General features: G+C 39.4%; 1 protein-coding gene across 5 annotated transcripts in view; it reads left to right on the top strand.

The window, feature by feature from the left end:
* The first annotated feature begins 14,441 nt into the window (after positions 1-14,441).
* Positions 14,442-18,971, top strand: part of FRMD5 (FERM domain containing 5) — a 415,376-nt gene continuing 410,846 nt past the window's right edge. For all 5 annotated transcript variants that reach the window (XR_012478133.1, XM_074235278.1, XM_074235277.1 and 2 more), the window contains exon 1: positions 14,442-14,543. Coding sequence is in view for 4 of the 5 variants with exons in the window: in XM_074235278.1 (XP_074091379.1) it covers positions 14,442-14,543 (102 nt within the window). In the remaining variant the exon portion in view is untranslated. The remainder of the gene's footprint in view (positions 14,544-18,971) is intronic.

Here is an 18,971-nt window from a genome sequence, read left to right as displayed (position 1 = left end):
TCACCTAGTACATCTTCCAGAAAGTTATGATAGTGAATCATTTTTCCAGCCCAAGACAACCTAATAAGATAGTCTTTGGGATCTGGGTTAGGAGCTGAAGAGGAGTATAGAGTGGTACAGGAACATGGAATATCCCAAGATCCAGGGAATGGAAAAGGAGGTAGGAGAGAGGACGAGAGTAGGAAGTCCTAGGACAGAAAGAGATTCCAGTTTAGGATCCTGAATGAGCAAGGGGGCAGGAATGAGCACCATGTCATTACCCAGTTCTTGATCTCAAGGCCAGGAAGAAGAGAAGTGTTCACCTGCAGGGCCTAGATGAATACAGCTGACCCAAGTATGCATTCCATAACCTTAGCTGTATGACTAGATCTAGAGCAGAGCGGTGATTCAGTTCTGATTTTTACCCCAGTATTTAAGTCTTTAATGGAATAACTAGGGCAGTAGACAAGAGCATTTCAATTGCTCTGAACCTGCAGAACCTCCTGGTAGGCTAACAGCGACTGAAACTTAACTATATGCAAGACAACAGACCTTTCTTTCAGATCTTGGACCAGGATGGCAGTAAACAGATCTCTCCCTGGGTCATACCACTTTAGAAACCCTGAAATCTTGTAGGACACCCCCAGACTGATCTGTGAAAGGAGAAGGACATAAAAAGACAGAAGCTCAGGCCAGACAGGAAGAGGTGAGAAATCCAAATTTTCAATATTTTCTCTTAAATCAGAGCAATTATCAGCTTGTTCATTTATTAAGATTTGAGATTGTTAAATCCTTATCTCACTTTCATGTGTTGGTGATGTTAAAAGAGTGTTGTGTACAAAAATTACTATCCTCAGGGATAAAATGTTACACATAGATCTAGTTCCAGTTCACATTTTGTGGTTTGGATGCCAAAATAAACTCTTTACATCATAAATAATGAAGCAGTGAAGTCTCTCAGACCTCAGCCTGGAAGAATGAAACTCAGCCAAAGAGCCCAGTGAGAAACACACCTCCACCCTGTGATGAACTCCTAGAGAACTTGAGATTTCTGAGGAAAAAATGGCTCTTGGATATGTGCTTCATAGTGGAACAAATTCTCTGGCAGATGGACAGTGTAAAAAGTATCAGGGAATACCCACAAAGTCCTCACATAATGGTTGTGATCTCACCTCATTTCAACTGTGTGACCCCCTTCCAATGGAAGATAGGGTTGTACAGGGAGAGGGGAACAGCACTGGCAGTGACTTACTCAAGTCCCCAGCAAATGGAAGAGATTTCCCTGAAGATCAAAGACAATAGGTGGCCCCTAGAGTGTGCTGTCCCCATCTTGATTACATTGGAATGAGCCTCTTTTTCTATTCTTGATAAAAACTAGGCCTGATTTAGCCCAAGAGGCAGGGGAAAAAATGCTAGAATAACTCTAAGAGCTAAGCATTCTGAAAGTCAAAGACTATTGCCTCCCCTAGAGAGAGGTGTGACACAAAAGCAGACAGACATCCAGGAGCATCAGAAGGAACTGGCGGAGAGTACAATTCACTACTGTCTTATAGGAGCTATTAACATTCTGGCCCCACAATCTGGTGACAAAAGGCTGAATTCACAAAGAGAAGACAGCAATAACCAATTCCTGGTATTTTATCTTTATAAATTCATGAAATGCACGATTTTTGATTTTTTGATTTATTTCTATATATTATATTTTATTTTTCAGTTCACAAGTATTTATTTTCAATCTCTCCTAGCTGCCCTCTCCCTTTACCACCCTTCCCCACTTAAAAGAAAAATAAGAAAAAGAAACATTATAACAAATTTTCATAATCGATTAAAACAAATCCACCCCTTATCCAGATTAGAAATTGTATGTCTAATTCTGTATCTTAAATCCATTGCTACTCCATTAGGAGGTGGTTAACAGATCAGTATTCTGGAATCCTAGTTAGTTATAGACAGAAATGAGGCCTTTTTAAAAATAGTATTTTACCTTTTCCAATTACATTTAATAGTAATAAGTCCTACAGCCTACATTTCCAATAACATTTGTTTTAAAAAAAATTTGACTTCCAAGTTTCCTTCTCCCCATTCTTTCTCTCTCTCTTACCCTCAAGATGGTAAGCAATTTGATATAGGTTATATATGCACAATCAGATAAAACACATTTCCATATTACCAATCATAAATCTTTCAAAGTCATTTGTCTTTATTATGGTATATAAATTGATCTCTTGGTTGTGCTTATTCATGAAATGTGATGTCAGAACTCAAGGGTTTTATTTGGGAAATAGAATAAAAAATAAAGGTTTGGGTTATTTTTAATCCCCAAAATCAGCACTTCTTATATGGGATGCAATATGGAAACAGAACTTAATAAATATGGCTCTCTAAAACTTCCTGATTGCTAATGAGTTTAAATAAGCAGTCCAGCAAGGGTTGCTTTGGAAGAAGAATCTCTGTACTCTAAGACATATGAAGATGAGACTTTTGTGGTGAAAAATACAGAGAATTTAATCCTTCTGCACATGCATAAGAGGAAGACCTTGGTCTGGACTAAATGAGTTTAGAATGGGATCATCATGGTTTAATTGTACAGTTTGTTTTCCAATATCTTGCTCCTGAAGTTGTTTCTTGGAATGAACTTTTAGCTAGTTGATTTTATTTTCAATGATAGTCATACTCAGAGGTTTATTGGAACTAGCTTCTACTGGCTTGTTCACTTTCTGAGTGAGCATTTACATCTTGAAAATCAACAAATGCTTCATTGTCGAATAATATATATTAAATTTAAAGGTGTGCTGTGGGCTTTAGCAGAACTAGTTGCTAACCATTTTCCAGAACATCCCTGGTCATAATTATATCATCTATTAAGTAAACAAGTGCACCAATTCCTGTTCCTTGAAAATACATTAGAAAGAGGGCTTTGAGGTAAAGTGGAAATACTACTTTGCTTAAAGTCACAGAACTTGACTTTGATATCATTGAAAGGTATAACTTGCCTGGGTTCTAGTTTTCTCATCTGTAAAATGAGGGACTTCTACTAGAAAAACTCTGAAACCTCTTTCAAATCTAAGTCCTACATTCTCAAGAAGCAGAGGACATATGCCTTGGTTTTGTTTAGTTGCATGGTAATTTTAAATATTATAAATGAATGATACAGATGAACTCTCTGGATGTTAGACAGTCTTTTTTTTTTTATTCTTGATTAGGAGACAATCAGGATTAAATGATTTACCCAGGGTTCCACAGCTATTAAGTATCTGAGGGTAGATTTTAAATCAGGGCCCTCTTCTTCAGGGCCAGAACTAGTAGCCCTATGATAATGCAGTCTTAAGAGGGGTACTTTTCTTTATCTATTTATTTATTTTCCCAACTCATGTAATGATAGTTTTCAACAATCTTTTTTTTTTGTATTTTTCTCCTTCCCTCCCTCCTCTCCCTGCTCCCTCTGACAGAAAACAATGTAATATAGGTTCTACATCTATAAAGGGGAGGTACTTTCATATTGAACCTTGTACACTTTCTTAAAACACGAATATGCATTTGATAGAAAATCTCTGACTTATCCTAAGATGTCAAATCACCACAAGAAAATTATAATCATTTAGTTGGTGCATACAGTCTGGCACAGAAATTAGTAAATAATATGACCAAGGTTAGAAGTTCAGAATTAGGACTTCTGATTTAGACAAGCATAAAAGCAATAAGCTTAAAGGGACTTTAGAGGTCATTTAGTTTAACCTTTTTATTTTACAGACTGGTATCAGAAAGGTGAAATGCCTTGCCCAAACTAAAAAAATGAGTTAGTGTCACAATTGGGATTAGAACCCCAGGTTTTTGGTTTCTCATTGCCTCCATCATACAAATGAAATGCACCACCAGCTAATGCAGTATGTCCCAAAAGTCTGAATGCAATTTAAAGCTTTATTAGCTCTATTTTTAGCGCACCAATAATAACCACTTAAAAGTACTGAATCTCAGTTTTAGGATATAGGTCACATTCAATGCAGATATTCAGATCCTTTATTTTTGACTGAGATAATCAGATTAAGCTCCCTATGCTTGGACTGACCAACATAACAGATGTAATAAGCATTGCAAGCAAGTGAGTTATCAAGAAATGTTGAAGGACGTAAAATTTTAACAGTAATGAGCCTAGGCACACCTGCCAATACATACTACAAAGTCTAAAGAGCAAATATAGACTTCAGCCTGAGAAACCTTATGGTTATATTTTCTTTCTTATAACCTAATTAAACTGTAGTAATCTAGCCAGATTTAAAGGAGAGATGAATAACAGCCCAATTTTGTATTTTGAATGAGTTTCAAGAGCAACTGCATTTCTGGATAGAATAATCAGCTCCATCAGCCAGGGCTTCCATTTCTGGCCCCCTTTTGCCTTTACTTTAGACCCCTGACACCAATTATGTAAATTCACTCACACAGTGCCTGGTCATTTATGTATTGTAATTTAAATAGAGGTGTCATATGTAGACAAAGGGAAATACATTGTCCTTTTTAGAATTTAGAGTTGGAACTGATTCACTGGTTTTGTTCATGTCCAATTACTAGGCAGCTGGAGAAACAGCTGGACCAATTTCTGAGCCTCAACAAAAACCCTCAAGACTGAGTTTCAATGGTGGTTTTCATTTGAATTCCATATTATTGTTTAATAAATACAAAACATACTTTGCTAGTAATTGGCTGCTTTCCTGTTTTTATTAGGAAGTACATTATGAAGAAGGAGCCAGCTTACTGGGAATTCTTAGTTTCACTGATACTTGTCAGGATATGGACTCTGACAGTGTAAAACTATAAAATACAGTTTGAAATAGTGTTCACTAACCTCCTTGGTGGGTAGTGTTCACTACCCATCCACCCAGAAATGAAAAATTGTATTTTTTTTTCATGCTTTGACTGATGGAAATTATGCTACCCAATTTAGTTTCTCTTTAAACCAGAGATTCTTGATTCAGAGATAAATTTCAGGGGGGTCTATGCATTTGTATGAGAAAAAAAATCTTTTTATTTTCACTGACTCCTAATTGGAATATATCACTTCTTCAGTGATGAACAGTTAGCAAGCCTCAAAAAAAGAGCTTCCTACTTTATACTAATTCATTGACCTTCCGTTATTAAATCAGTGAACCAATGAATCAAAAGTAGAAAGGTTGGATTATATGTTTATAGGCAGGCATTGGGGAAGGGTAGTACTCCTAACAATGGGCTCACAGTATGGGAACTCCATCCATGGATTAGGACCAGTTGCTTGAGGCATTAAATGACTTGTCAAGGGTCACATGGCAATAAATTACAGAGGCCATATTTGATTCAAAGTCTTGTAGAGTCTAGTACCAGTAGTCTTATCTATTACTTCATGTGCCTACTACTCCAAGAAATGGTAACGTGCAAAACCCATCAGTGCTATCTACTCCTAGAATATAGGGATTCTGCTGTCCTAAAGAAAACTGTAGTTCATGAAAGTCTAATTCTCATTCAGTCTAATTCATCTATATGCATGTTGGAGCATGTGTTATCATAAATCTTCAAATTAATACCAATGCAGGATTAATTTGGGGGAGGGAAAAAGGGAGGAAAAAAGTTACCATAGGGGAACTTGTAGAATATTCTTCCTCAAGAAGGATTAAAACAAGAGTTTCTTCTTTCTTGAAATTTGAGGGAACAGAGAGGGAATGAAAAAGGACATTTTTTAAATTATAAAATGATGGTTTCTAAAAATCCCCATCATTGATTTTCTCTGCCTCTCTTTGGGATGTGCAGAAAATAGGGTCATAGACACTGGGTACATAGATCACCAATCTAGGGACAGTGATTCTTTCTTGGAAACTAGATACTTGATACAATAGAGACCATAGGTTTTCAGCTGGAAAAGGTCTTGGAAATTACCCAGTCCAATTTGATCATTTTACAATTGAGGAAACTGTTTTCTAGAAAAGAAAAGCCCAAGGTAACTCTTCCTTTGGAAGATAAGATCAAAGGAATCTTGGAAGAAATTTATCTCTTTTTTTTAGTGTTCAAGAAACCTCTTTCCTAGAATGCAGGAGAAACTGAATTTACTTTTTTATTTTTAATATTATTTATGACTGTCTCCATATCCACTGAATTATCCCTTGTTTTGAAGAACAAAAAGAAACAGAAAAAAACACTTCAGAAAAATTAATACATCATTTGACAATATACAATGTTCTGCACTAATGATCACCAACCTCTGCAAAGAAAAAAAAGTAGTATAACTTTAAAAAATTTAAAGATAATTAATATATAGTTATATAATTATATATTATATAAAATACAATCATATGTATTGTATATATAAATATGTGTCTATTTATAAATATAAATTAGATATAGATATTACTTGAATTATCATGTTTTTGATAGCTATCAACTAAGATTTTAGAGTAAGAACAGCCCTGGCCCCAGTAGCAGATTTCCACCTCAGTTTCTGTTAGATGGGGTTAATTATTAGGTCACATTATTCATCACTTTCTCCATGACAGCCACTCTGTTAAGTGCTTTGCAATTATTTTCATTTGGTCATTACAAATGGGAGATAGGTACTATTATTAATTATGGGACAGCTAAGTAGTGCAATAGCTAGAGCACCAGTCCTGAACAAAAGAAGACTTGCACTCAAATCCAGTCTAAGTCACTTAGTAGCTGTGTGACCCTAGGCAAGTCATTTAACCCCAATTGCCTCCCCAGACCCCATTATATATTTGAAGAAACTGAGGTTAAATGAATTGCTCAGGGACACAAAGCCATTAAACTCTGGACTGGAATTGAATTCAGGTCTTACTGATTTTAGACCCATTGTGCTATCTACTGTACCACCTAGTTTTTAACCAGATTGTTGTGAGGAACAACTAGGGAAATATGTATAAAGTACTTTGTAAATCTTAAAGCAACTTATGTCAACTTATGATGAGACTAGAGATGATGGTGATGACTCTTTGAGAGATGGACTATGATTAAATGTCCAAGCTGTTCTTCCTTGCTCTACCAGCCACCTTCAGCATCACTAATCATAAGATATGTTCTATTTCCTTTGCTATTTTTGATTGTGATTAATAGAGCTGCTTTTAAAATAGTCTTGTCCCTACCTCTGAGATAGTGAGAGAGAGAGAGAGAGAGAGAGAGAGTTAAAGGATGATGTCAGAACTGATTCTGTTTCATGGATTACTTCTCTTACTTGGTCTAAATTATCCAAACAGATAAATATGAAACCTAGCTGAGTCTATCCTAAAGTAGGGAATAAAAGAGAGATAGAGTGCTCCACGCTTAGGGAATTGTGATAATGTCAATGATTAGAGGAAAGTGGAGGAGGCAAAATAGAGAGAAAAAGAAAATGGAACTATAATACTAAGACAGTCAGTTTACCAGTTGCCTTTTCTGGACTGACAAAATATAAAGTCAATTTTTCAATCATTCAGAGCATGATTATCCAGTCTGTAGATCACTTAGGCTTTTTGGTTCATTGTATTATTACTATTACCTGTTTCTTGACTATTCATATTACAGAGTATCAGTAACTTCTCCAGATAATGGGTAGTGAGAATAAAAAAGTGATGGAAATTCAAACTACTTAGTTTTCCACTATATTTATAGATATGCCAGAAAAGATGTCTGGTAAGACAGGTTGTTTTGGATGATAAGACATTTTTGGTTTGGGCTAGCTAAGTGGTGTCCATTAGCATGAAAACTGAGTTTCTACCTTATTATTCTCCTTGGAGCTATGAAAGAATTTTGGATTAGCAAATGTTTGAAATCTATTTAGAGTTTGTGTGGTTTACAGTCATGAAAACCTCAGTTCAAATTTTATCTTTTAAGTTTTGACATTCTAATTATGTATAGATGAGAAGTTATTTAACCTATGGTTCTTAGGCAAATCTCAAATTACAGGTGAGTGGCTATTTGTATCATTGGAGGACATTTCCACACTATCAATTCCCTACCCTAATAAATCATGGGTCAGGTCTACCCTTGCCTCACAAAAGAAAACAAAACAACTCTTTAATATTCTGATGAAAAGTTTATAAATTCTCAGTTTTCAGGGGCGGCTAGGTGGCATAATGAATAGAGCACTGGCCCTGGAGTCAGGAGTACCTGAGTTCAAATCTGACTTCAGACACTTAATATTTACCTAGCCATGCGGCCTTGGGCAAGCCACTTAACCTGATTCCCTTACAAAAATAAATAAATAAATTCTCCATTTTCCTCATACTTCTGAAGGAACCTGATAAAAATAGGCAGTAGATACAGGGTAAGATTTGATATAACAAATATTTATTAATCTATTGACTGGAGAAATTAAAAAGTTTAGGTGTGGTTCCTGTCTTCGTAAATCTGTCAGGAACTGGGGTATGATATATAAATGAAGAGGTATGACATATTATAATACATTTGGAAAGGAGCAAAACAAAATGCTATGAGAGATCTCAGGAGAAAAAGTCCTTATCAACTGTTGGGGTCCAGTAAAGAAGAAAGTTTGTGGGTAAATAAAAGGGAGAGTATAGATGAGTCTAAGTTCAGAATTTTGTAGATAAGAAAACAAAAGGTTAAGAATTTGACCCTGGGTCAAATTCAAGAAAAATAGTTGGTGATGTCAATAAACTCTGAGTGTGTGTGTGTCTGTGTGTGTGTGTGTGTGTGTGTGTGTGTGTCTGTGTGTGTGTAAATGAAGATGTGGAGAGGGAGAATACCAGTTATCTAGGCCTGAGGGTCAGATGCCTATTATAAGTGTCAGGGATGCCTCATTGAACAATCTATATTGCTATCAGAATCTACTTTCCTTTGGCAAAAGGCAGACATTTACTTCTCTGTACTTCTGTGTAAAAAGTTAACCACTTATTTCAAGGAAAATGCTGCATAGGCATGTTTGGTCTTTGTATTGGGCAGTCCTTTCCTATTCTAGCAATTAGCTTAAAAGAAGTGGGAAGAATGAATACAAAACATAATCAATCATTACTCTCTTTTAACCAATAATAAATGATAAAGTATAGTACTGCATATAAAACCAGTCAAAATCATTCCTTTTTGTTGTGTTGCTTAACAATTTGAGGAGAATAGAGTTCTATTTTTGTTTTTATTTGTGGGTTTGCTTTGTGGGTCCATTTTGTTAAAAGACAATTTCTCAAGGAAATAAATCAATCCCTTTTTGTTACTAACTTCCATTATTCTTGGCCCCATAATTTCTCTCAGCCTCCTACTATAGACACATTGGTTTCATCTATGATTGTCTAATGAATAATCATTTTCTCCTCAAATTTCCCCATGAACTGTTTAGGAAATTTGATAGTATAGCTTGCTTTCTGAAATGTTTTTTTTTTTTTTTTGGTTTTGTTTTATCCTTCATTCTAGAAGAAGACCCTGACATCAGGGAGGTGATGCCATGACAAGCACATGAATTGAATTTGAATGAGGGGAGGATGCTGTGCTCAGTCACCAGCCTCACTTTCTCCTCCAGAGCCATCTGGATTCAGTGGCCAGATGTGAATCAGGAAGACTGGAAATGGCCCTGGATGCCAGGCAATCAGGTTAAGTGACTTGCCAGGGTCACACAGTTAGAGTCAAGTGTCTGAGGCTAGATTAAAACTCCTGTCCTCCTGATTCCAAGGTACAGTGGATAGAGCACCAGCCCTGGAGTCAGAAGGACCTGAGTTTAAATATAACCTCAGACACTTAATAATTACCTAGCTGTGTGACCTTGGGCTAATCACTTAATCCCCATTGCCCTGCAAAAAAAAAAAGCCAAAAAACACAAACAAAAACAAATAAACTCCATAGTTCCTTCTCTGTATATGGATGGTATTTTCTTCAAATATGTATATATAAGAATTAACTATTCCTTTGTTAATATGAGAATTCTGCTATATACCTGATATCCCCTATATTAAATAGATATAGTGTTAAACTGATCTGGATGTCATAATTATTCTCCATTGATTGCAATACAGACATTATCTTTACTAATCAATTAGTCAATCATCACACATTTATGTTTTTGTTTTTTTGTTTTTGCAAGGCAATGGGGTTAAGTGACTTGCCCAAGGTCACACAGCTAGGTAATTAGTAAGTGTCTGAGCCTGGATTTGAATTCAGGTCCTCCTGTCTTCAGAGCCGGTGCTCTATCCACTGCATCAACCAGCTACCCCAATCATCACACGTTTATTAAGTTTTATTATATGCTGGGCAATATATTAGGTGCTGAGAATACAGCTGAAAAAGTGAAACAATCTCTGCTTTCCAGGAACTCACATTTTGTTACATAACTAAGTATAAGATTTACATAAAATAAATACATAATGACTGGGTGGAGGGGAACACTAATGAACAGGAATTAATACCTATTATAGCTGCTTCAGTGTTACACACTGTTAACACCCCCCCCTTTTTTTTTGTTTTTGTAAGGCAGTGGAGTTAAATGACTTGCCCAAGGGTCCACAGCTAAGTAATTATTAAAGTTTGAGGCTGGATTTGAACTCAGCTTCTCTTGACTCCAGGGTCTATCCTCTATCCATGCACCACCCCTCCCCCTTTTATTGAAGGCAGCCTTTATTTTCCAACAATGCCTAATCAACATGATAGATTTGTTAAAAACCTTTTCCAACCCCTGTTTCTCATAGATTTTAGATTTTATGGATGAAAAAATAATGAGGCCAAGAAACTAAATGTTTAAGGTCACACAGTTGGCAGAGCAGAAACTCAAAACCAGGTCCTCTGATTTCAAATCCAGAATGACTTTCCACAGTACCATGATACCTTTAAACTGAAGTATATGTCATATAATACTTAAAAGAACACTCACCTGGGTATCAGGAGACTCAAGTTCTAATCCCCCTATTTTTGATGGTTGATCTTATGCAAATTTTTACCTCTTTACCTCAATTTTTTTCATCTATTAATATAAGTGGATTAGACTAGATGACTTCCACAGTCTTCCTGGAAGAAATATATGACCTTATGATCTCAAAGATTCTTTACAAGTTCAAAATTCTCAAATTCCAATGAATCTCCAAGAGTCTCCTCATCATTTTTGGTGCTACTTGTACCCGAAGGCCTTTCTTGAGACTAAGACACAGAAAAAAAATGCTACCATAGGATCAATTAGTTCTTGGTCAGTATGCTTTTCTCAGAACATTAGTTTTCCTTGGCTGTCATATGACATTTTTGACTCACGGAGATTTTAATGATCAAAAATCTCCTGATCTTTTATTTCAGAGAAACTAACTTCACCTGCCCTATCTTTTACTTATGAAGCTAATTTTTTGAACTTAAGTATAAGTCAAGGGCTCTGGGAATATTTAGCAAAAGGGGTATAGCCATGTTGATAGGGGGATGAAAGAAGTCTTCATGAGAAAGGTGGTACAATAGCTGAACCTTAGAGGAGCATGAAGATTTTGAAGGCAGAAGTGGAAGAGAGAGACAATTTTAGTTATAGGATAGTCTGTAGGAATGCCTAGAGGCAAGTGATGGAATGTCATGTTCAGGTAACAGCTCCCTTGACTAAAATTTAGGGAGGCTTTCCTGAAAGGGAATAAAGTGAAATAAGTCTGGAAAGGTAGACTGGAGCTAAACTGTGGAAGATTTTAAAAGTAATGCTAAGAAGATTCAATGATTTTGAGGTGTCATACTTGGCCAACTGGGAAGATGGTGTTAACATTGACACCATCTTGTCAGAGAAGTCTAGGTAAGGGACTGGTTTAGGATAAGAAATGATTAAAAAGCATATTTATTAAAAAAAGTATATTTATGTATATATGTTTGTATAGGCAATTATGTGGCATATAGAGCACAGAACCATGTTTTGGAGTCAGGAAAACTTGAGTTTAAAATGATTTCTCAAACGCTTATTACCTGTGTGATCCTGGTCAAGTCACTTGATCTCTGCCTACTGCACTTTCCTGGTTTGTAAAATTGAGATAATAGTACCTATTTCCCAGAGTTGTTGTGAGGATTAAATGAGGTAATATTTGTAATGTATTTTGCAAACCTTAAAGTACTATATAAATGTTATATTTACATCAAGCAGTTGGAAATGTGGAACTAGGAGCTCATGGGAGAGATTACAACTGGATTCAGAAGTCATCTCTATAGAGGTGATAATTGACTCATGGGAAGGAAGTATGTAGAAATAATAATACTACTAATAAACATTTATATATAGTTTGACTATATTCTAGGCATTTTGCATTTTGCAATTATCATTTGATCATCACAACTCTGCAAGGGAGGGCATATGAGGAAGATGAAGCAAATAAGTTAAATGCTTTGTTCAGGGTCACACAGCTATTCTGCTTCTGTGACTGGTTTTGAACTCAGATCTTCCTGACTTAGGTACTGAGCAGTGCCACCTAGAGAAGAGAATAGGGACTGAAACAGAATTTGGGTGGATACCCATATATAGGAGTCTGAGAAATGATCAGAAAGGTTGGCAGAGAACCAGGCAGTGGGATCAGAAAAGCCAAGAGAAGAAAGAATAGGTGAATGCTAAAGTTATCTTTTTTGTTTTAGTGTTTAGCTACTAGTAATAAGTGGGATTTAATTCAATTCAACCACCTATATTTTCCCCTTTTTAGGATGAAAATAAAATGTTAAGTCCCTAAGTATCTCTGGTAATAGGTTTAGGTTGATTGTAAAATTAATCAACAGAACCATTGGATTCAGATCAATTATTCCTCTTCAGAAAACAAAGGACAAACAACAATCTCCTTTGGGTACAGTGCTGTGCTAGGCAAAATTTAGTAGAAAGAATTAGCATATATATATATATATGTGTGTGTGTGTGTGTGTGAATGCATATATTTATGTGTGTGTGTGTGCGTATATATCAATACTAAATGAGACAATGGGTGCAGAGAGCTACACTTAATTACTGTTTGAAAGGATCAGCAAATGCTTTATGGGAGGAGTAGTATTTGACTAAATATTAAAGGATGGTTAGGAATTGAATGAGCAAATGAGTGGGAAATATCAAGCATATGGAACAGTGTGAAGAGGCAGAAACACTGTTAAGAATGGGTCTCGCCTGGGGTCTAGAGACAGTTGTTTTTGTTTGTCCTTTGGGAGTAGTGGGTTGGGGAAGAGGAGTTGGAGGAGATAAAGCAGGCAAGATTGGACCTTGAATGCCAACTCAGAAAGTCTGAACTTTGACCTGCGGGCAGGAGCTATTGAAAGGTTTTGAGCAGAGGCAACCGGATTCGGGCTTTAGGACTTAGTCTGGTATGCATTATCCACTACGCTGATAAACAACAGTGTTTGTGTGAAGAATAAATTAGAGGGGAGGTGGCAGATGGGTGGTGAAAGGGGTGGAGAAGGGAATTAGAAAAACCTGTACCATATATGCCCTCCTGAAATTTAAAAAAAAAATCCACACGGGGGATTGGAGAGAAGAGAAATTCCATAAAATCAGTGAGGCTTCTGCAAAGCACTTAATGGTCTTCAGATTTCCCAGGACCTAGACGAGGCAGCCAGGCTCTCAGGCTTTGTTCAGGAGCGTGCATGCATCGGAAGCAAAGGAAGCCTGGGCAGTGCCCTCCCTCAGGCTCTTTCCAAAAATATTAAGGGGAGGGAGGGAGGGGTCGCAGGCTGGGCAGGGGCAAGCTCTGGTAAGAGAGGAGAATCGCTTGCGGCTCCCTCGGACTTCGGCCGCTCCTGGGGGCGGAACCCGGTGCCCTTCACGGCGGAGGGAAGGCCCGGCGCTCGGGGGTGCGGTGCAGCCTCCCGGGCAGAGCGCACCCCCCGCCGCCCGGTGGAGTGTGGTGTTGCCGGACCCCGGAGGGGGCCGGGCAGCGGTCCTGGGGGCCGGGATCTCCCGCCGATGAGCCGCGGAGCCGGCGGGGCAGGACAGCGCGGGGCTACAGACCCCAACGGGGTCCCTCGCCGCTGGCCCGGCGGGAGGGGCGCCCGCGTCTCAGAACAGCCGAGAGCAAAGCGCCCCTGCTTCGGGATGGCAGAGGGCCGGGGCCGCTCGCCTCGGGCCCGGGTCCTTTGTGCTCATTGGTTCTCCTGTCTGTCTGTCACTCCCGGCGCCGCACGGTTATTAGCTCTCCCGGCCGCCACTCATCCTCGCCGCGCCGGTGTTCATTGGCTTTCCCGCGACGAAGGCCCCGCCCCGCGGGCTGAGCCTCGGTCGAGGGGCGCCGAAAGGAGAGCGGGGCGCGGAGCCGAGCGGAGCCGAGCGGAGCGGAGCCGAGCGGCGGTGTCCCGGCTCGCGGACCGCCGGGCGGGCGGCAGCGGCGGGGACTGACGAGGAGGAGGAGAGGAAGGGAGAGGAAGCGCGGCGCGGCCGGCCGATGCGGCGGGCGCGGGGGGCCGGCGCCGCGCTGCCCCTGTGAGGGGCGCCCGCTCTCGGTCCGGGCACCGCAGCGCCGCCGCCGCCGCCGCCGCCGCCGCCGCCGCCGCCGCGTCGCTCCCGGGGGCGGGCTGGCTGGCGGCCGGGCGGGAAGATGCTGAGCAGGTTGATGAGCGGCAGCAGCAGGAGCCTGGAGCGCGAGTACAGCTGCACCGTGCGGCTGCTGGACGACAGCGAGTACACCTGCACCATCCAGGTCAGAGCCCCCGCGCCCGCGCCCGCCCGCGCCCCGCGGGGGCCGCTGTGGGCTCGCCCCCTCCCCCTGCGCCAGCGGCGGCGGCAGCTCCGGGCGAACTTGGCCCGGGGCCGCCTGGCCCGGCTTTGTCCGGGACCGGCTGCGGCTCAGCCGGGAGGGGGAGCGAGCCTCCCCCAAACGCCCCTCCGGTGCCTTCTCCCCACTTCTGTCCCCCCCGGACGGGCGCGGGCTCCCGTCCGGACCCCCCACCCCGCCGCTCCGCCCGAGCCCCCGAGCCGGAGCCGCCCCCCGGACCGGCCGCCCCTGCCGAGCGCGCGCTGGGGGCCCGTCGGGGGCCGGGCCGCCCCGTCGGGGCCCAGGAGCAGCGGGCGGGCGCTCGGCCTCGGGGGTGCCCTTTTCTTTGGTGAGGACAGTAGCGGTCAGTGAGCCGCCCGGCCCGGGCCGGCAGGTGCCTGCCAGTGCGTGTGGAGCCGGGGCCGAACCGGGAGGTTGGAGCCCGGCCACGAGCCTGGGCTCCTGGGGGCGGGGGGCGCCTGGCACAGGAGGAGCAGACTCCCTCCGGCGCCTGGCATCTCCTGACCCCGTGCTGCCCGGCCCCTCCGCTGTGTGGCACGGCAGGAGTAGTAGTCGTTCCCGGGAATGCAGGAGCAGCCCTCTCTGCTCCTCCAGCCAGAAGCCCGTGTTGAATTCCTTAGGGATTCGCGGCTGCACCTTTGAGAAACAAGCGGCGGCGGGCGGCGGAGCCCTGCCGGATTCCCACAGCCCTAGCCGGGAGCCTGGAAGCCCCGGGTCCCGAGATGTGGCGGCCGCCGGCTGCTGGCATCGGCGCCAGCGGCTCCGGCCCTTCGCACCCCCTCCTCCCTATGAGGAGGCAGCGCTGCGAGAGGCGGGAAGGCGGTCCCGCCAGCCGCCCTGGGCTGCCTTGGTTCTGGGTTCAGCGTCCCCATCTCCAGGCTGCCTCTTCCCCTTTCCCCTTGATGTCAGCATCACTGCCAGGCGCTACCAAAGGTGCGTGAGCTTAGAGGAGACAGTAGAAAATCTATTTTTAAAGACACTGAAGCACAGACTGAGCAGAATTTGTGATTAAGGTGAACTATCAAGTGGAAGCTCTACTGTATTTGATGGTGATTATTGGAGAGGCTGTGTATTATTCCCTTTCAGAGTGATGTGACTTTCCCAATATCATTTTTTTTCACATTCATGGATTTACAAAAATAATTGAACAGTGTATGGAAGGAAAAAAATGTGATTTATAATCCTCTATCATTTGGACATATGAAGCAGCTGGTTATGTGCCGCTGTAGAACATTTTCAAAGCATGCCTATCTTTGTGGGGTTTTTTTTAAGTTTAAAGCTTTTTTCTAGAGGCATGAGTTGGATGGTTCTGACAACCCCTCGAAGGAGCCACAAAATATTGTTGAGATGTGATTTGAGGGTAGATTTCTGAAACAAGTCATTGTCACAGTTTTTTTCAGGGTAAAAGATTTGAAAACTATTAATGGCATTTTGGTTGTCACATAAATGAATCGAAGAACTAGTGACATCATCAGTCTAATAGAAATGGCTGACTACCAGATATTTTTAATGAATCAAGATAAGTCCCCTGGTTATTTTCTTTACTAGCTGGAACAATGTCAAGAGTTAGTGATAGTTGACTTCATGCTAGAGTTGTGGGTAGTTTCTTTGATCTATTTTGAAAAAGGAAATACAAATATTTAACTTTTAAGAATGTGACTTATGATTTGCTGCTGAGTTCATGCTTGAAGTGTCATCTTGTACTAGTTGTATACTCATTTGTTCTTAACTGAAACTAGTCTAACTTGTCATTTAAAAAAAAACAGGCCTTTAAAGAAAGGGATCATGGTATCACACAGTAATTTTTTTGTTTTTAGCATCATTTTTGGTTTACCTCTGTTAGAAATAAAAATTAGAGGGGAAAAATAGCAAAATAGCATATCATAAAAAGAAGTTATTTGGTGAACATGACTTGAATGTTTTAGAATTGTTTTTTCTTAGCAACTCTGCTACAAAGTGACTTAATTTTTAATAGCATTTGGAAACAACATGGAAACAATAGTGAAGCATTTTATTATTGTATAAGATCAGTATTTCCCTTCATATTTGGAATTGCAATTCTTTGATTTTACAACATTATATTTCTTTTCCTAAAAGTTCCATATAAATCTTCTTAACTTCTTAAAAACAGATATAAATGTATATGTAGGCAAGTATTTCTGCATTTAATATATAAACTCTTAGAAAATATTTGACTATATATGTATACACAGTTTACGTGTGTGTACATAAACTTTTACAGGAAGTAAGAGCAATATATACATAAACATATAGACTGTGTATCTTTATATTCACTAGGCATCTTTTTGGATTATGAAATTTACCACAAAACCTTATTGTAATCTTTTAATTGCTGTAGTTATACTATGGCACTTTAATCTGCCAATTTATGCAACCTTATAATATTAACATAAACGTCTTTATATCCCCTAAATGAAGGTTGCTACAGTTACCACTCTTTTATAGGTGTTTTTCATTACTACTAATATACAAATGTATTTTTTAATCTATGAGAAAAGAAAATATGCATTGTAGGACTATACTATAATCATTCTCCTGTGAAGAACATTGTTAACAGCTAGGGAATGCTGACTTGAATTTTGAAGGTCATTGCCTCACAAATGTAGATGTAGTCCATATTTTTCACTGATCTGTTTTATTTGTGCAAGTTTATATTTACACATTATGTTTCCCATCTCGCCTTGCTATATTATTGGGAGGAAAATAAGGTTTATTAAACAGCTATGCATACCTCTCATTTTAATGAATTGAACAGGGACATTAAATGCAGTGCTTGAACATCAAAATGTGCTGAAAAGTAGATCCTTAGTTGTCTTTATGAGATCTTGATTGATTATAAAATTTCAGTGAGGTCTATTAAAATATTTACAGTAGAAATGTAGTTTAAGCAGCCTTATAACTTCTGTCACTTCAAGTGTGAATTTTTTTTTATTTTGATGAGAAGTCAAACTCACTTAGGAATTAGCTAATTTTTTCCACTAGAAACACATATTAAATAATATTTTATGAATTTAATTATTAATTTAACACCTGAGCAAAATTAACCTTTGTTTTGACTTGTGAAGGAACAATTATTAATACTGTCCTCTTTACAATTATTTATTATTTCCCCAAGTAATTAAAAAAGATAAATTTATGAAATATTCTATTTTTAGGAGAATATATCATCTGTCTTAGGTCTACTTTAAGCTAGTTATGAGATTTAATTTTAATTTAGATTTTGAAGAGCTGATCTGGTTGATTCAAATTAAAGGTTTTTCCTAATCCAGTATTTTAGTTTGCTTCTGTTGTCCTCCTTTAAGCCTAAACCATTACCCTTGATGTGATACGTTTTTCCTAACAATTTTCTCCTGTTTGACAATAAACAGGATTTATTTCATTAAGTAAAGGAATGTTGGGTTAATTTTATTCACAGAAAAAAAATACAAAGAGTTTGTATTTTAATGAATATTGATCTTTTTAAAAGCTATTATCTTAAGAGCAGTTAAGCTATCTTAGGAGCTGTTAAAAATAGCAGCCATTTGGAATACATATCTTTTTTAGGAAGTCAAATATTTTTGGAAGGTCTTAATCTTGGGGTAAATTCTGTAATTTTTACAATAAACAAACATTATAAATGAAAACAAATCATTCTCTTCAATTCTTAAGTTCTGGAGTACAGCATTATGTTGTTGCTTTTAAAAAATATTTTTCATTTTTGCATGAGGGACAGGAAGCCAAAGAAAATGTATAAACTTTTGTTTGCAAAGGCATTTGTATACATAGATCTCTGGACTAATTTATTAAGTGATTGACAAAATGTGATATGAAAATTCCATATACTTTTGCTCTTGTTCTATGTTAGTAGTCACATATGCTGTTTGCCATTATCTGACATGGCATCAGTGATATAACAGATTTGTTTGAAACATATTTTAATATTTGAAGAATCTATAATTTGATTGGTATGGATTCTTCTTACACCAGAACACAGCATATATTCCTTTTGTAGCTCCAAGGACTTTGAGAGTTGCTGAAGTTGGAAACTTCTTTCAGTAGTAGTTTTGGTCACTTGGATGGATAGTTGCTATCGTAGTTAAAGGATTCAAGGGTATCCTCTCCTAAAACCACAATTCACAAGCCCCCAGTGATAGATTTAAATAGACAGCTAGTGGACAAAATTAGCTCAAAGTAGAGACATTTATAAAAAGGACATGATTAGAATAGTTGTCATAAATTATAGGTTTGGGACTTCTAGAAACCACTCTCCCTCAAACAACTCCCTGTGATGGGACAGAGTTACTACTTTTCTTTCTGTCTATTTTCTTTGACTCCTTGCTTTCCCTGAGGTTT

Source organism: Macrotis lagotis, chromosome 4 (assembly GCF_037893015.1).
Source record: "Macrotis lagotis isolate mMagLag1 chromosome 4, bilby.v1.9.chrom.fasta, whole genome shotgun sequence".
Lineage (NCBI taxonomy): Eukaryota > Metazoa > Chordata > Mammalia > Peramelemorphia > Peramelidae > Macrotis > Macrotis lagotis.
This window is presented reverse-complemented; position numbering and strand designations above follow the sequence as displayed.